The 17,520-nt window shown below is 37.5% G+C and overlaps 1 protein-coding gene across 3 annotated transcripts in view; it reads left to right on the top strand.

Moving 5' to 3' along the window:
* Nucleotides 1-17,520, top strand: part of ptbp3 (polypyrimidine tract binding protein 3) — a 94,408-nt gene that overhangs the window by 56,275 nt on the left and 20,613 nt on the right. For all 3 annotated transcript variants that reach the window (XM_017708203.2, XM_037547379.1, XM_017708204.2), the window contains exons 4-7: nucleotides 5,225-5,371; nucleotides 6,383-6,544; nucleotides 8,432-8,542; nucleotides 12,122-12,296. In XM_017708203.2, the coding sequence (XP_017563692.1) occupies nucleotides 5,225-5,371; nucleotides 6,383-6,544; nucleotides 8,432-8,542; nucleotides 12,122-12,296 (595 nt within the window). The remainder of the gene's footprint in view (nucleotides 1-5,224; nucleotides 5,372-6,382; nucleotides 6,545-8,431; nucleotides 8,543-12,121; nucleotides 12,297-17,520) is intronic.

Genomic DNA, 17,520 nt, shown 5'->3' with positions numbered 1-17,520 from the left:
TAACTTGTACCAGAATGATGAGAAGAATATGGAGATGGAAGTAGGGGCCCATGATCTGAAGCATACCACATTATCTGCTGAACGTGGTGGAGGTAGTTTTATGGCATTGGCATGTAAGCCTGCCAATGGAACTCGGTCACTGGTGTTTATTGATGATGTGACTGCTCATAGAAGTAGCTGGATGAATTCTGAAGAGTATAGAGCTACACGTTCTGATCATATTCAGTCAAATGCCACAGCACTGGTAGGACAGAGCTTCACAATACAGATGAATAATGACCCAAAACATTCAGTGAAAGCAACCCAAGAGCTTCTTAAGGCAAAGAATCAGAATGTTCTTAAATGACTAAGTCAGTCACTTGACCTCAACCCAATTGAGCATGCTTTCCACTTACTGAAGACAAAACTGAATGCAGAAAGACAAACAAACAAGCAGCAACTGAAGGCAGCTGCAGCAGAGTATCTCAGGGGAGGAAACTCTGTATTTGGTGATGTCCAGACCTCAGGCTGTCATTGACTGCAAAGGATTTGCATTCAAATATTAAAAATAATCCTTGTATTTATAATTGCTAGTTTCTGCAGTTACTTTTGAGCCTGTAAAAATGGAGGGACTTTGTTTATTACTGAACAGATAATACAGTATTTTGATTACCCCCTTTAAATTAAAGCTGAAAGTCTACATTTCCTTCACACCTTGATTGTTTTGTTTCAAATCCGTTGTGGCGGTGTACAGAGGCAAAATTTAAAAAGATTGTCACTGTCCATAAATACTTATGGACTTCACTGTATGTGCATATGCAGTGGTATTTTCACTCTTTTACCTCATGTCCTGCTCGGAAGGAGGAGACAAGATGTGAGGAAGAGATCCAAGAAGACGCACATTAAAAAAAAAAATGCATAGAACTCCATCCTTTGTGTCCAATCAGATGTCTTTCTGTTGTGTAGTTGCCTTTGCTCAGTATTTGTTGCTCAGTATCATGTTTTCACAGCAGTGAAGTAGATGTGTTTCTAGATTAAAGAGATTTTATGGATGAGCTGAAGATCAGAGAGACTCTATAAGATCAACACAATTTTCACTTGAACAGATCAAAAGCCTGAGTCTATTCATGATTACATACATGCTGATCAGTCAAACTGCTGCACTTTAAATACAGCTGTAGTACACACCTAAAAATAATGGTTCTTTTAGGGTTCTTAAGTAAAGAAAATGGTTCTGTATAGACCCATGACCAACACTCAAAGAACCCTTAGCATGATTGAAGGTGTGCATCGTGAAAGTGTATTAAGTTTGATGAAGAATTTGTTGTGTATGGTTCTATATAGAACATTTTTGAAAAGCGCTCTTGATAGCACCAAAAAGGGTTCCTCTATTGTAATAAACTTGACATTTTGACAATAGAAGACCCCTTTTTGGTTAAAATTGTCTGTTTGTAGCCACACACTTAAAAAAAAGATGGTTCTTCAAAGTTTCTTCAGTAAAGAAAATGGTTCTATATAGAACCATGAACACTCTTTGCATGATTAAAGAGTTATTTGCATCATGTTAGAGATCTTCAGATTGATGGAGAATGTGCAGAGTTCTTCTTGTTTTAAGCTTGACATCATAACCGTAGGTGGACCCTTATGGGTGTTTATATACAACGCTTTTTGAAAAGGTTCTATACAGAACCATCAACAGCACATTCTTTATCAGTCAGAAGAACCCTTTTACGATGTAGAAAACCTTGTAATCATGGAAATGTTTTTTTTTTGTTGTTGTTGTTTTTTAGTGTTTATGGTTCTATATAGAACAGGAGAGCCATTATTTTTAAGTGTGTAGGCCAGCGTGAAAATGCATTTTTTAACACTTCTGTACTCATTTTCATGACTTTTTTCCAACTGTTATCTATAGTTTTTGTGATAGAGAGAGAGTGATGTTGATCTTTTCTGTTGAGAAATGTATATATATATGTATATGTATATATATATATATATATGTATATATATATATATATATATATATATATATATATATATATATATATATATATTTCTGCCATTTTCTGCAGTTTGGTTTGAGTTGATTAGGACTAAATTTGCCATAGGCTAACTCTGATTGGTACTCACCAAAGTACCACTTAGAGCTAGCAATATGCTCTGAGCAGTAGGTAATTTACACTCTCCTTAATTTGTGCTTATTATGAAGGTTTATTATCTGTTGTTTGAAGAGTAGCTGCTTGCCTACTTGCACTGGCCACCTGTCACAGGATCTTGTTAGAAGACAACTTAATTTACACGATATTAGTTCACTTTGACTATAGGAACAGAAAGATATGTTAGGTTAGAATTACATTGTAGAATTACATAAAGGTACAGGGTTACCCTGCAATTCTACTTCCCAGCCATGATGCAAAATAATACACATGAGAGATCTCTCCATTTGCCACAGCCTCAAAACCTCAACAAAATCTGCATTGAGCAGGCACATTTACCTTGTAGAGGTGAACACATGCAAGAAAATAAACATGGTTTTTAATGTAGTCCTACAAGTAAGCTCCCTATTATAATAATGTACTTGTACAGCCTTTTTTTCCGTGACCTTTATTGTGTCCTGATTATGTACTCTCATTTAATGTAATCTATTACTACTCAACTTCACATGTAGTTCTGTTATGAAATAAATATAATTCATAACATTTTATTAATAATTTCTAATGATTTTTGGTCAGTAAACAGCACAAAAAACACTATGCTCCACTGCTTGCATTTTCAGACGCCTGGTTTTCGTCCACCTCTTTGTGCTTCATTAGTGATGCCAGGCAGGGCAGTGAAGTGTGCATTCTTTGAAACACATCAAGGCCTGTTTAAAAAAAAGAGACCCTCATAAGATGTCTAGCAAGAACTAGAGTGGCCCTTCATATTCAAATAAAGGCGGGCCCATTTAGACCTGAAAAGACGGACAGGTTTTCCCTTATTGCCGATGCATAAATTTGGTCATGCTCCATGGTTTGATTGGGCTTCAAAAGAGCCTGTTTATTGTCAGCCTCTGCATCCGTCACTTTCTCGCACCTTGCTTGAGCAAGTTGGAATAATTCCCCTTTGTGCAGGCGTGGAGATGGGTACAGAGAGATTGTTCTGTGATAGTCAAATTTAAATCCCCCTCGCTGTGCTCAGATGATCGTCTTTTATTTGCAGAGATGAAATTTTGGCCTATTATTTTGAACAGAACTGGATTTATTTCTGCTTGTATGTGTTAGAGATGCACAGCACATAGACTTAGATATGTATGTGTGTGCATATGTGTATGTATATGTTTCTTCTGTAGGAACAAAACCTTATATCTTCTTTACTTTTAATGTAAGTCAATGGAATGAGTATTATACACAATGTAAAGACCACAGACATTTTCAAATTATGTCAAAAACTGAAAAATGCCAAAAATGGTGATATGAGGTTTTGTCCCGACAGCTGCTGTGTGTGTGTGTGTGTGTGTGTGTGTGTGTGTGTGTGTGTGTGTGTGTGTGTGTGTAAAGTGCTTATACATATACACACACTCACCAGGCACTTTATTAGGAAATACTTATTACTTATACTTATTCATGCAAATACCTCATAGGCCAATCATGTGTCAGCAATGCAGTGCACTGTGCAGATACAGGGCAGCAGCTTCAAATTATGCAGATATGGGGCTGCATCTTCATGTAATGTTCACTTTAACAGTTAGAATGAGGGGTAAAATGTGACCATAGTGATTTTGAGTCCAGAATCTAGAATCCAACCTGCCTTGTGTGAACAGTCCTGGCTAGTGAGCGTAGTGCAATGGTGTGGGGGATGTTTTCTCGGCAAACTTTGAGTCTGTTAATACCAATCAATCATCACTTTAAAGGCAGCCTGTTTGAGTATTGTTGCTAGCCATGTGCATGCCACAATTTAACTGTTGTCTAATGGCTACTAAAAGCTTGATAATGCACCATGTGACAAAGCAAAGGCTGAATCCAATAGAATACCTTTGGGATGTGGCACAATGGGAGATTCACCACATGAAAGTGCACCTGAAAAGCTGCAGGAATTGCAGCATGCAGTCATGTCAGCATGGATCAGAATTTCAAAGAAATGTTTCCAAAATCTTTTGAAATCCATGCCCTGAAGAATTGTAGGCTGTTTTGAAAGCAAAGAGAGGCCCTACCCAGTATTAGTAATGTCATTAATGAAGTGCTTGCTGAGTGACTGTAGATGTACATGTAAATATGTGTATATACTCTGTCATTTATGTAATATATCTCTGTTGTTGGAAGAAAACCAATATCTCCATTGTTGTCATTTTTCAGTTTTTAACAAAATTTGAAAATACCTGTTGTTCTTTACATTGTGTGTAAATTTCATGAAGAACAGACCAAAATAAACGGCCTAAAATGACTTGGAAAGACATCTGGTTCCATTGACTTGCATTTTGGAGATACAAGGTTTTCTTCTGACGACAGCGATATGTACATACGTATATATTGCTGCTGCTGTTCTACCAATTCTCAGAAAAGTCAAATGTTCTAAATTTTAAAGGGCCCATAACAGTTTTCATATATGTTTTTTCACTGTGGTTCACTGATTACATTTATGTGGTTATATGTAACAAAAGGTCATTTTTGAAGGACCATTTACAAACTCTCTTCATCTCATAAAACTTATGGAATTTATTCTTTTTTGATTTGTTTTTTGCCTTTAAGACTGATGTGTGTAATAGATCTCTGTTCTGATTGGCTGCAGTGCCTTGTTTGGAAAGAAGTCCAGTCTGAAACTCTCCTTATAACTTCAGCCTGACTGGGTGTAGAATTTAGAGGTGTAGACAGAAGAGGTGGATATTATGTTAATGTGCTGTATTTTGTGACACCAGAAAACAGTGGCTTCAGAACAGGCAGTTTCTGTATAAGGTCTGTATAAGTACACTTTCATGCCACATTAAATATTTTATTTTAGGAAAGCAAGGGATTTTTTTTCAAGATATGGGCACTTAAATGTACATTTATATAAGATTTTTTTAGTAACTAATTTTGCATCATTTCTGTTGTTCCATTCACCGTGAATTGTTCACAAAATGCGATAAGCAGCTGGTGTTTTCAGAAGGTGTAAAGGTGTTTTATATGACTGTGATCGATTTATGCATGTTTTCAGTTTATATATCATATAGGTGTTTGCATTGATGGTGCATTTGTGCTGACTTTGGCTGCTTTGTCTCTTTTCTTGACTTCAGGCTTTTATAGAAATGGCTTCAGAAGAAGCAGCCATCACCATGGTGAACTACTACACCACTGCCACTCCCCATGTCCGCAACCAGCCCGTCTACATCCAGTATTCTAACCACCGCGAACTGAAGACCGACAACCTACCCAACCAAGGGGTGAGGACATCTCTCTGTATGCTAGCTTTACCTTTAACCACTGCAGATTGAGATCTTTGAGCAACTATGGTTACATTGAACCTCTTCTTTTGATTCCAGTCTGTTGGGCAATTAGAGGATCCAATTTGCTGACATGATACTGACTACATTTGCATAAATCTATTTGTGACCCTCCAACAATGGGGTTGAATTCATCAGGTCCGCTGTCTGCAGCTGCTGAAATATGGCTGTTTTAGTCTAAGAATATTAAGACTAAAGAATTTTCAGGCAGTGTTATTCTGGGCAGGGCTGTCACTGTTAATTAATTCAGTTTGATTACTGGGGGGAAAAAAAAAAAAAAAAGATGACTCACCAGTGATTAGTCTGCACATTGATGCATATTTAAATTTTAAAATCTCTTATAGTAAGCAAAAGAGGTACAGTTACGTTAAACTAAGTGTAATGAATACATCACCAAATATTTGATCTGTATGATGCTCATATGTTTTTTAAAGTAAAAGTATCTGATTATAGCAGTATGATTCTGATATTATCATGCATCCCTAATTAATTGTACTAATACAATGGGTCCGATGCACCAATAATCTTAGTTTTTTCTTAAAATTGTTCTTGAGACAGGTCCTAAGAAAAAGTATACATCAGATTCATGATGTTCATGTTTTTAAACCACAAAAAAACAGTGAATGTCAGTATCTTTGAGAAACCATGTTTTAAGGAGAGATTTCTTCTTAGGAATGGCTGGTGAATGAGGCCCAGTGATAGAGAGTGCCCTAGTACAGCGTCGTTTTTGCTTGTTTTTTTTTGGTTTTTACTTCATACTCGTCCCTTCCTTGTCCCTGTTGGAATTATTTTATTGCAACAGCCTTAAACTGGTACCATGCTCAGCAACAGTTGCGCCTCCAGGCAAGTAGTTGGTGTGAAATGTTTGTGTGCGAGAGAAAGAGAGAGAGAGTGAATGTGAAGCTTCAGGAAAATCTGCTAAAAATTACAGTGTAGTGAAATGTCCCGCAGAGAACGCAGGCAGCCCTGCAGGCTGTGAACGCAGTGCATTCTGGGAACATGACGCATTCGGCGTCGGCCAGCGACAGCAGCATGATGCCTGGGCAGAGTCCTGTGCTGCGCATTATTGTGGAAAACCTCTTCTATCCTGTTTCTCTGGAAGTGCTTCACCAGGTAGGATGAGGTTTCCCAGAATTCTTTTCCCTGAAGTGTCTGTTAATGTGAATCATTTCTAAGAGGATGTGGGCATGCATTTATAAAAGGATCTGATGAAATGGTTTTAAACTCGGTGAACACTAGGAGTGAGTTCCTTGACACTGCAAAAGTATACCTTGTCAAGAGAAAACCTTAGATTTCATAGTTAAAAGTGATGGTATTTCAAGGGTTCTTTAGTAAAGAAAATGGTTCCATGTAGAACACTTAAAGAACCCTTTCCATGATTAAAAGGTTCTTTGCATCGTGACGGGGATCTACAGATTGAATGAGTGTGCTGTACATGGTTGTATATAGAATGTTTTTGAAAAGGGTTCTATATAGCAAAAAAGGGTTCTTCTGTTGTTACAATCTTGACATTATTACAATAGAAGACCCCTTTTTGGTGCAATCACCTTTTTTACCATTACTTTAAGAGTGTTTAATGTATCTAAAGTTGTTCATTATGAGATTCTTGTAAGCACATTATAAGATTACTCAGCCTATTTGTAGACATTGCTTACTTGTATCGTATCCTATTGGCAGATAATTTAGCTTGTTTTGTGCATTATTTCTTGAAGTGACAAGTAAAATTAGCAAGTGTATATTGTATACAGACCCTATGTACAGTACTGTGCAGAAGTTTTAGGCACCTGAGAAAAATGTATTTAAATGTATAAGGATAAATACACAACATGAATACTGTAAGTGCTGAATTTATGCATGTCAGTGTTTTTTATTTAACCATTTCCAAACCTCTCATTGAGGCAGCCCAGAATTATTTCTAGTTATCATTCAGTATTTGGTTCAACTAATCAGTACTTCATTATATCAAGTGTACTACTGATGGAGTTCCTGCAATAGTCTGGGGTTTTGAGCAGAAAACTGGAAATAAATTTGTGCTCTTCTAACCGGCTCACAAAAAATATTGCTGCGGTTTACTGTGCTGATGTTTTTTGGATTTGTTTTGAAACTGTTTTGGTGTTTTAACAAGCTAAAAAGATCTTACCTGCTAGAAGGTTTTGAACCGCTTGCTTAGGTGCTAATAAGCTTTACACACTACTGTGTATTGGCAAATGAAAACATCCTAAATCTAGTCAAGATGTTATTTTGCAGTGCAGGTACCTCACAGGTTGATTCAAGGTGCTTAGGTGTGATTATAAATACTTTTTGCGTCTTGATTTTTGATTTCTGTAGCCTACATTTTTCCCTCATATATGTTCATCTTCATAGGTAGTGTTCCTCACATGAATTTAAATGTAGTCTACACACAGTGCACCTGTTTATTACCACCATCAACATTATTTATTTGTTGAAGAACATTGGTGTGCTAGTGTGTATGAGTATTAACACAAATAATTCTTACTTCAGCTGTACTGTTCCGAATAACCTTTTAAATATGAGCCTCTAGGAAAATTAAATGCACTATATGTCCAAAAGTATTCAGACACCCTTATAATTTGTGGTTTAAAGTGCATTAACGCCTGAGACTGCTGCACACACAAAGTCTGTATAATCATCATAGAAAAGCATTGCCAATAGAATAGGTTACTCTGGAGCAGCCACACATAAGCCTAATGTCCCTGCGTTCTCTGGAGTGATGGAGCTTCATCCAGTCATCCAGAGCTGGTCAACCAACATGATTGTGTGGCTGAATGCAATGAAATCCTTAGATGCCCAGGTATCTACTAACTTCTGGACATATAATGCATATTGTTACATGTTGTTAGCGTATTCTAAACTAGAAACAGAATATGTGGACATTTTTGTGGGTGTCTCTATGTTAACACTGACTATGACTCTATGACAACATTTTTAAAATGTTTTAAAATGTTTATTTCTTTTTTTCACTGTCTGTCGTCCAATCAGATCTTCTCCAAGTTTGGAACAGTCCTGAAGATCATTACATTCACCAAGAATAACCAGTTCCAGGCCTTGCTACAATATGCAGATCCCATGAATGCACATCACGCCAAAGTGGTCAGTCCTGAATATAGCACACTCAGCCTCAGAACACTCCTCTTATTTTCTTGTCAATACGCATTTGACTGAAAGTGGTAAACACACATGTTGTAGAAAAGTCTAAAGGACAAGATGGTTGGCATTTCTCAGGCTGGATACATCTGGATATTTGCTGCAGGCTGTTTTTGGGTTGATGTGCTGCTTCAGCAGTGGTCATTTCACAGACCACGCCCTGCTTTTGTCTCTCCTGACCCTGCCTTTGATCAAAACACCATCATCACTATGGCTACAGTCATTACAAGATGTTACAAAAAATATGAGTTTTATTTGCTCAGATCTGATCTTCCAGCCTTGAGTATTCACATTCAATTTTGTAAGTAACCCGTACCTGTTGGTGTGAGCACACCTGCCTTGAAAGCACCCACATGCACTCATTTTATCATCAGGCAGGCCACACTGGATGATGAGTGCAGTGATTTAACCATTCTCATTACAGTCAAATAGCCACCTTATCAGATATGTATCTGATCTCAGACCACATGTATAAAAGAAGTCTGATTTAAAAAAATCTAATTTGTGTTCACACAGGTCTAAAACTTCACTTTTAATCAGTTTTCCACCGCTGTATACTAAACAAGCAATCTGACAAATCACCTAGTGATGCTGATATGAAACTTTAGGGTAAAAGAAGTGCTGTGCTGAAGAAGATGAGAGCCCCAAAACCCCAAAAACAGACTAAGATTTTCATGATAATGTTCTGTTAAAATGTTTCATGATAAAAAAAGATTCACATTTTTTCTCAAAGATTTTGCTTTGTGGCAGCTATTAATAACTGGCTAGTTTCTGGGTTTTCATACAGCCTCAGCCATTTGTTTAGCTGAGGCATAACTGTCAGTCTTGTTCAGAACAGAGGCATCAACCTGCCTTTTAAATATTTAAATTGATTAAATGATAAATTGGCTATATCTTTCAAAAAGAAGTATTGAAAATGAATATTGGGTTTTTCCTTGTACTTTTCCGGCAGAACAGATGTGTTTGGATTTTATAAATTGACTTAATTAACTGAGTAATGAAGCAATAAAAAAAGTAATCCCATCAGCTTAATAATAATGGAGCTGAAAGGGTAATTGTTTTTATGTAAAATAGCAATTTGATAGAATGAAGTTTTTGAATTTTCTTTTTTATTTATTTATTTTTTTTACTATAGCCTATGTTATCCACAACCTTGCCTTAATTTTAAGGGGTCATTTCACTTAATATCACAGAGCATGTGAACTGCCTGTAAATGAGTTAGACCAGTCAGAACATCCATCTGCTGTGACATCACAACCACAACTAAATGTTGTGACTAGATCTTTTCCATCTACCAAGCTGGGACGGTGAAGGAAATGCTAGCTGGTGCTTCCTTCAAGCGTATCTTTCAGCATACCTTTTCATTCTGCTGCTAATGCAGTGTCACTGGACAGCTCAGCACACTTGGAGGAGAACACTAACTGCCAATTCTGTTAAATCAGCTAACAGACGTCCATATTGGCTAGCACTGTGCGTGAGTGATAAGGGAGAGGGGGCATCCTACCCACTCAGAGAGTGAGGACAGTTATGCTGTCCTGGACTCCTGGTCATGGGTGGTTGTGGTGTTGACGAGGGTCCCGTGATCTCGCGACAGTAGGGCTGACAATTAGATGCTTGTGGCACTTGGGAGCACAAGAACGTTCATTTTTGAGTAAATGACGCAAAGCCTTTTTTTCTGCAATCAGTGTCATTGACAGCTAATCGGCTTTGTTGATTAATCATCGCAGTTCCGCTCAACATCCCGTCATGTTCCTATCAGAAGCACCCATTTTGCCATGCCCCCCCGTCATCGTTCTCCAAGTTCGTAGGGCGATCGGTTGTTTTCGGGGTGGAGAACTTGTCAGTGGCGACATCCGTTTCTTCCCCTTTTCCGACTGAAAACCAGCCTGCACAAGTCACGCACCCCCCGTGATTAATTTGTCATTGTCAAGGATATCTAATGAACACCATTGAAGCTGCAAGAGAAAAAAAGCCAGCGAGTAATTACTCCCCTGGTCTGCGGGTGTTATCTATTGTGCTGCTGCCATGTTGCATCGCCTCCCTTCACAAAGGAAGCATTTGTTAGTGTTGGAGGAGGAGGTGGGTCTGGGTGCCCCCGCCTCCTCCCCAAGCCTCCTTCCCTAAATTGCTGGGGAGAGACAGGAGAAAAGAAAAACAATCTAAGACAAATCTCTCTCGCTATTTTCTCTGTGCCTTAGTGGAAACAAAAAAGCTAGAAGAAGGGGGAGGAAGACTCTTTCCTCTCTTAAGACAACAAACATAAAATCCACCTGATTTGTTTCCTTTCCTCTTTTTCTTGTGTGGATTTTGAGCTCAGTTTTTGCCCCTGGGCTTAAGTTCAACAACAGTTTGTCATTAGGGCTTATTCTAATGAACAGGCCACTTGTGGCAATTTATGCCCCCCCCCGCCAGCCTGTGCCAATCTGTAGCCCACTACCACCATTAACCCGTCCAGGGGAAACGTCAGGTCGGATCAGGAGGTAGCATTCGTCATGATAAATATGGGCCTTGGTTTCTTCCATCTTGCAGCAAAGTGGTTCACTGTATGCAGTAATTATTGGGTCATATTTCATTCCCATGCACAACACAGGCCTCACTTAAATGGGGATTAGGAGGAAAAGCTAACCAGGGAAAGCCATTTGTTCTGCAGTAATGACTTCTGCTGCTCAACTGGCAGCTGGAGATGTGTACTTGTGTGCATTTGTGCCACTGACAAGAAGCCATTCTCCATTTAAAAAATAAAAAAAAACTAACCTCAGGTTTTGTCAGGTTAAGATGGTTAATTTTGCAATAATAATATCCAAATTCAACAAACATTTCAGCAAATAAATTCAACACATCCACTGAATAATATTAAAATTTCTCACCTAGAAAATTATTTATATTGTTTTTCTTTCTTTTTTTAAATTATTTTAAATAATCCTTTCAAGTGTTCTATTATGCATTTTTCAGCCAATTCTTCATATGTAACCTAAAAGGCCCAGTAACAAAAACAAAAAAGGAAAGTTAGCTGGTGCAGTCTGATCTCATGGCCAGTGCCATTAGGCTATGTTCATGTTGCCATGGTGAAGTGACACAAATCTTTGTTTATTTATTTATTATTCTATTTCCTTAATGTGACACAGATCTGTTTTTTTCTGACTCTAATAATTTCAAATCAGATTTGAGCCACATTCATTTATGGTCCTACATCAGATAGATGTCCAGTTTGTGGCCATGCAAGAAGTTGGGTCAATTGCAATTTTTATATTATTTCCACTGCACTGTGTTTAAGAGGCAGTGTCATGTAAATCGGATCTGGGGGAAAAATGTGATTTGACTAATGATACTTTTCAGCATAGCCATTTCATTGAAGTATGGACTGTAACTGGGATTTATAGTAGATGTAGTTTCCAACTGAAACTGATACAGAACTGATCCAGATCGTAGAAATGGTTTCTATTAGAAAACATATTTAATGTGCTGTAACTTCTGGTGTTGGTGATGTAGGTTTGGATGACCTCTATATTCTGTCCCCTTAATCAGACTTTGGACGGTCAGAACATCTACAATGCCTGCTGTACACTGCGTATTGAATTCTCCAAACTGACCAGCCTGAATGTGAAATACAACAACGACAAAAGCCGAGACTTCACCCGGCTAGACCTGCCCTCAGGAGACGGCCAGCCCACGCTGGACCCAGGCATGACTGCTGCTTTCGGTAACAAACACACACACACTTAACCTTGCACTCATGTACAGCACTGTGCAAAAGTCAGAGAACACCTTTAATTTATTTAAACTCCTGTGATTAAGTATAGGTTATTAATTTTTCAGGAGATGGAGATTTTTCTGTTGAGATTAGACATAAGATGATTCACTTGCATAATTAAAAGTCAAAATAAAATAAGAATAAATAAAATAAAAAGGTACAGAGAAACTGGGGCTCTAAACAACTACATGCAAGACCTGATAGCCTGGTAACAAATCTGTTCCTATTAGACAAACAGCACTTAAAGCTTCCATCTTTAAGAGAGAGGAGAAAATCAAGCTGCTTCGGATCTGAAAAAATCCACAGGTGTTTCTGTCCATCCTTCCACTGTGAGAAGAAAACTCAGCTCTATGAGTCTGAAAGGATGTGTAGATGTCAAGAAGGTCTCACTGAGAAAATGAAATAGACAAAATTTAAATAAAGCATCGGCTGGTGTTCTCAGTGGACTGAAAACCCCAGAGTCCAGACTTCAACATGACTGAATGTATCTGGGATTACTTGGATGGTGAGAAGCACAAAACACAACTTCTAAGACCGAACTTTCAGATCCCCACAGAATTCTTTGAAGAACTAAAAATAATGGAAGTAGAAGCTGTAATAACTTTTTTTTTCCCCATACAGAAAAATGAATGACTTCTACTTAATGGCTATTTTGACTAGAAATTAAATAAATTTCAGCGTGGTCTCTGACTTGCACGTGCATAGTACTGTATATTGTCTATTGCTCTCCCTCACTCACTTGCTCACAGGTTTTTAAACACATGCAGTGTACATTTTCTCTCTCTAATACACACACACACACATTCAGAGTAGAATGTGACTTCTGTGTCAGACACAAACAAGTACTGTCTTTCATGTTATGCTTTTACAGGTGCTGTAAGCTTTAGCACAGGTCATGCTGCTCCTAAACCAGCATAAAAATCCCCTCCAACTGGTTTAACAAGTCCTGTTCACCTCCCAACTAGTAGGTAGTCCTACAATACAAAATCATATGATTCAGAGAAATCATGAGATTCACAATGATTTAGTATGGAGCGGCTGTAAAGCATCATATATATCGTGTTTATTTTAAGAGCCCAGATCAAGGAATTTTCTTCACTTATTTGAAATGAGATGTTGTGTGTAAATACTGTGAAAGTTTTAAAATGTGCTGTTTACTCCATTGTCCATACAGTCCATATGAGGAAACCAGGCTACAAAAACAGCCTGTTTTGAATTAGTTGTTTTTGTGATTCCAACAAAAGCAGCTCATTTCCATTTATCCGCTTTTACAGCCTGCATAAGTTTACCTCCGCCCATTAATGCTTAAGTCATGAAGAGTGTTTCAGATTGGACTGCATTGTGCATTAGGCAGAGTACAAACTGCCCAATCAGAACAGAGCACTGGACACTTCTTATTGTGTGTTAAAGGCACAGTAACAAGTTTACACACCTGCAATTACAGGATAAAGACAGGCTGGAAAATAAATCTCATGATACTGCGTCTTATTTCAAGAAAGCTGGGAAAAATCTGATTTGGTCTTATAAAGTTAATGATGCTGTATAACTGCTCCATTTTAAATTACTTTGATTCTAGTAATTGTTGCAAATCATATGATGATTGTAAGACTACCTCTGAGTCAGTGGCGAGGTGAACTGGACTTGTTAAACCTGCTGGAGGGCAATTTTATGCCAGTTTAGGAGCAGTGTGACCTGTGCTAAGGCTTAGAGCACTCGTAAAAGCACAAAAGAACATGAAAGACTGAGAACCACTACTTGTGTGTGTCTGACCGCTCTGCATGCATGCGTGTGTGTGTTTATTAGAGGGAGGAAATATACATATTTCAGTATGAATAATTCATAGTAGTATCAATAATTAGTACTTGTATTGTTGCAAGCTTGACACTGTAACAATAGAAGAACCCTTTTGCGTGCTGCATAGAACCATTTTCAAAAATGTTCTGTATAGGACTACATACAGTACATTCTCCATCAATCTAAAGAATGCTTTCATAATGCAAAGAGTTCTTTGAGTGTTCATGGTTCTATATAGGTTCTATTTTTTTTTCATTAAAGAACCCTTGAAGCACCATCTTTTTAAAGAGTGTAGACATCAAAGCATAAACTGTTCATGATTTATAGTATCTTGAGAACAACAAGAAGTTATAACATTGAAAAAATGCCAAAACAAACTATGCAGTTACATTTTAAATAAGTATGAATAGCTGTTTGATCAGTGAGAAAGTTTAGACACTGCTGGTTAAATTTGGTTTTGTTGATGGTGTGAAAATAAGTGAACATGACCTCTGCAGACACTTCTGCACGTTTTATTGAACAATACTTTTTATTTGCTGAATTTAATAGGTTCAGGGGAAAATAAAACCAGGCTGGTGTAAATGTCCTGGCACATTTTATATTTTATGCTTTATTTGATTTATTATGAGTTTTAAGCTATATTGTGCACTGCACTTTGCAGAAAATACCATATTTAAGTTTATTCTGTGTAGAGGTTGTGTATTTATTTTCACTTAGAAAATCAACAAAGTGTAATTAAACATTTGCATATGGCTGTAAGTTCATTTTCAGTGAACAGCTATCTAAATTATTATGGAATAATCTATTGCTCCATTCACAATCAAACCCCTTTTTACTGCTTCTTACAAATTGTTTGTAAATTGTTTGTACACTGTGATGTAAAGAGAGAATCGTCCTCTTTAGGGGAGATAACTCATCCATTTGTGTCTGAGTGAGTGAAGATTTGGCAGGTGGATGGGCAGCGCTGTGCATAAACTGAGTTTAGGAGCAGTGTGACCTGTGCTAAGGCTTACAGCACTTGTTAAAGCACAAAAGAAGATGAAAGACTGACAACCACTACTTGTGTGTGTCTGACCGCTCTGCATGCATGCGTGTGTGTTTATTAGAGAGAGGAAATATACACTGCATGTGCAAAAAGGCTGTGACATGAATTATGACTAACATATAAACATAAAAAAACAAATAATTTCTAAAAAATAAATCCATGAGAAAAAATACAAGTAACAGAAAATGTGGGATATGGGTTCTTTTAAAAAATGATGCCATGTGGCATGTGAGTGTATCTATTTTCAACTTTTAGAAACAGATCTCTAAAGATATCAGTCAAGATAACGAAGAGCTATGTTGTTGTCTTGAACATTATTAGTATACAGTGGAATGAAGTTGTATGAGCAGGGATGGATTACTGACTGCCTGCTGCTATTTTTACATTTCTAACATCTGACTGAAACACATCAGTCAGGCTACCACTCATACTCGCAGTCAGGGATGTATGCAGGACTTTCAGAAGGCTTAGAGACTGGTGTTTTTCTCACAAATTGGTACCACTCATTGTAAATCAAAGTGTGAGTCTACTGTTCCTGATTATTTGGTGGTTAGTTTAACACATGAGGCCTTCCTAACCAATGGATGAGCTTGCTTGGCTGTATCTACCTACATACCACAGAGGAAAAAAAATTCCAGATTGGATCTTTTTCTTTTCAGTGCATTTAACCCTTTTGTTTCCAGCCAACACAACAAGTATATAAGAGCATCAAACCATCATATGCAAAAGTTTAGAAACACCTGGTCAGATTCCATTTTTTGTTGATTTTTAAGGGAAAGTAATTTAACACATCCTCTACAGAGAACACGCTTCTGCACGTTATTAGACAATTTATTTACTTACATTTATTTACTTACAACTATTTATTTGCAAAATTTGACATCTTATGTTAAATGTGCAAAAGTTATGGCACGATTAATGTGCTGTTTTCTTTTTTCTTTCTTTTTTTTCAATACATTAAACTCAGCAATTAAATAGAAACTGTACTAAAATTTGCTGAAAACGTCATATTTAAGTTTCTTTCATGTAGGGAACGTGTTACCTTATTTCATTTAGAAAATCAACAAAACATCATTTGAGCAGGCATGTTAAATTTTTTTTTTATATTTACAGAAAACATTGGTGTTATCTGCAGGCCAAGAAGCTCTGAAGGTCCCCCACTGTTCATATAGATCAGTTTTGCTTAGTTTTGCAATGAAAAGTTGTTGGTGCTTTTTTACTGGTAATATAAAAGTCTTTTGTGTGCGTCTCCATGTAGCAGCCTTAGAAAATATCTCTCTTTTTATGGACAAATCTTTACACATGCACGTGTGAATGCCTTTGATTTTAATGTTATCAGTTTGTTACATGCACACAGACACTATAAAAGAGCAGAGAGTAGGCTTTATCGCTCTCACACATATAATCTTATGAATGTGTAAGTGGGCTGGACGACAGCATCTGAGAGGTGGATTTACTGTGTGTTTGTGTTTTATGGAAGATACCTCATCCGGCCTGTTGTTGTCCTCGGCTCTGTAAATCAGAGCTGGTGTCTGGGGGAGCGCTGCTGTGGCTACTGATAAGCCGTGTGTGTGTGTGTGTTAGTGTGTAAATCTGGGCTAAATTGGCTGACGTGTGTGTAGTCAGGAGCATCAGGCCTGTGTGTGACGTCTGACTGCAGCAAACTCAATAAAAGGTGTAAGGATGGCATTTTTATTACAGCCGCCATTTTCTCTCAGCCTGGTGTAGCCCACTCCATTTCCCACTGAGATTCTCTCTAAAGCAGTGGCGTCAGACTCCCTTTCTTTCAGGCCTCAGCTCTGCAGAGTGAGTTTAGCTCTCTGCCTCATTAAACACACCTGATACAACTGATTCACTCACCTGATTAACTCAAGTTAATTAGCAAGGCCTTTGTGAGCTGAATCCGGTATTAGAGGAGAACACTGCCGCTTTGAACGTGTGGATTCTTGTAATAAAAAAAAAAGGGGGGGGAAATAAAAAATGCTTGCCATATTAATTATTGTTATTGAATAATAATTAACAATAATTATTAACTTACACAGCATGTACTGACATATTATTAACTGCACTCTTAAAAAGATGTTTCTTCTCTAGTTCATTAGTAAAGAAAGTGGTTCTATATAGAACCATGAACGTTCAAAAAACCCTTTGCATGAATAAAGGGTTCTTTGCATCATGAGAGCATTCTTCCAATTGATAAAAAATGTACATGAATGTGCTGTAGATGGTGCTATATAGCACCCAAAACTACACTCAATAATTAGTACTTGTATTGTTGCAAGCTTGACACTGTAACAATAGAAGAACCCTTTTGCGTGCTGCATAGAACCATTT

Source organism: Pygocentrus nattereri, chromosome 18 (genome assembly GCF_015220715.1).
Source record: "Pygocentrus nattereri isolate fPygNat1 chromosome 18, fPygNat1.pri, whole genome shotgun sequence".
Lineage (NCBI taxonomy): Eukaryota > Metazoa > Chordata > Actinopteri > Characiformes > Serrasalmidae > Pygocentrus > Pygocentrus nattereri.
The sequence above is the reverse complement of the archived record's forward strand: the minus strand, read 5'-3'. Positions and strand labels throughout refer to the sequence as shown.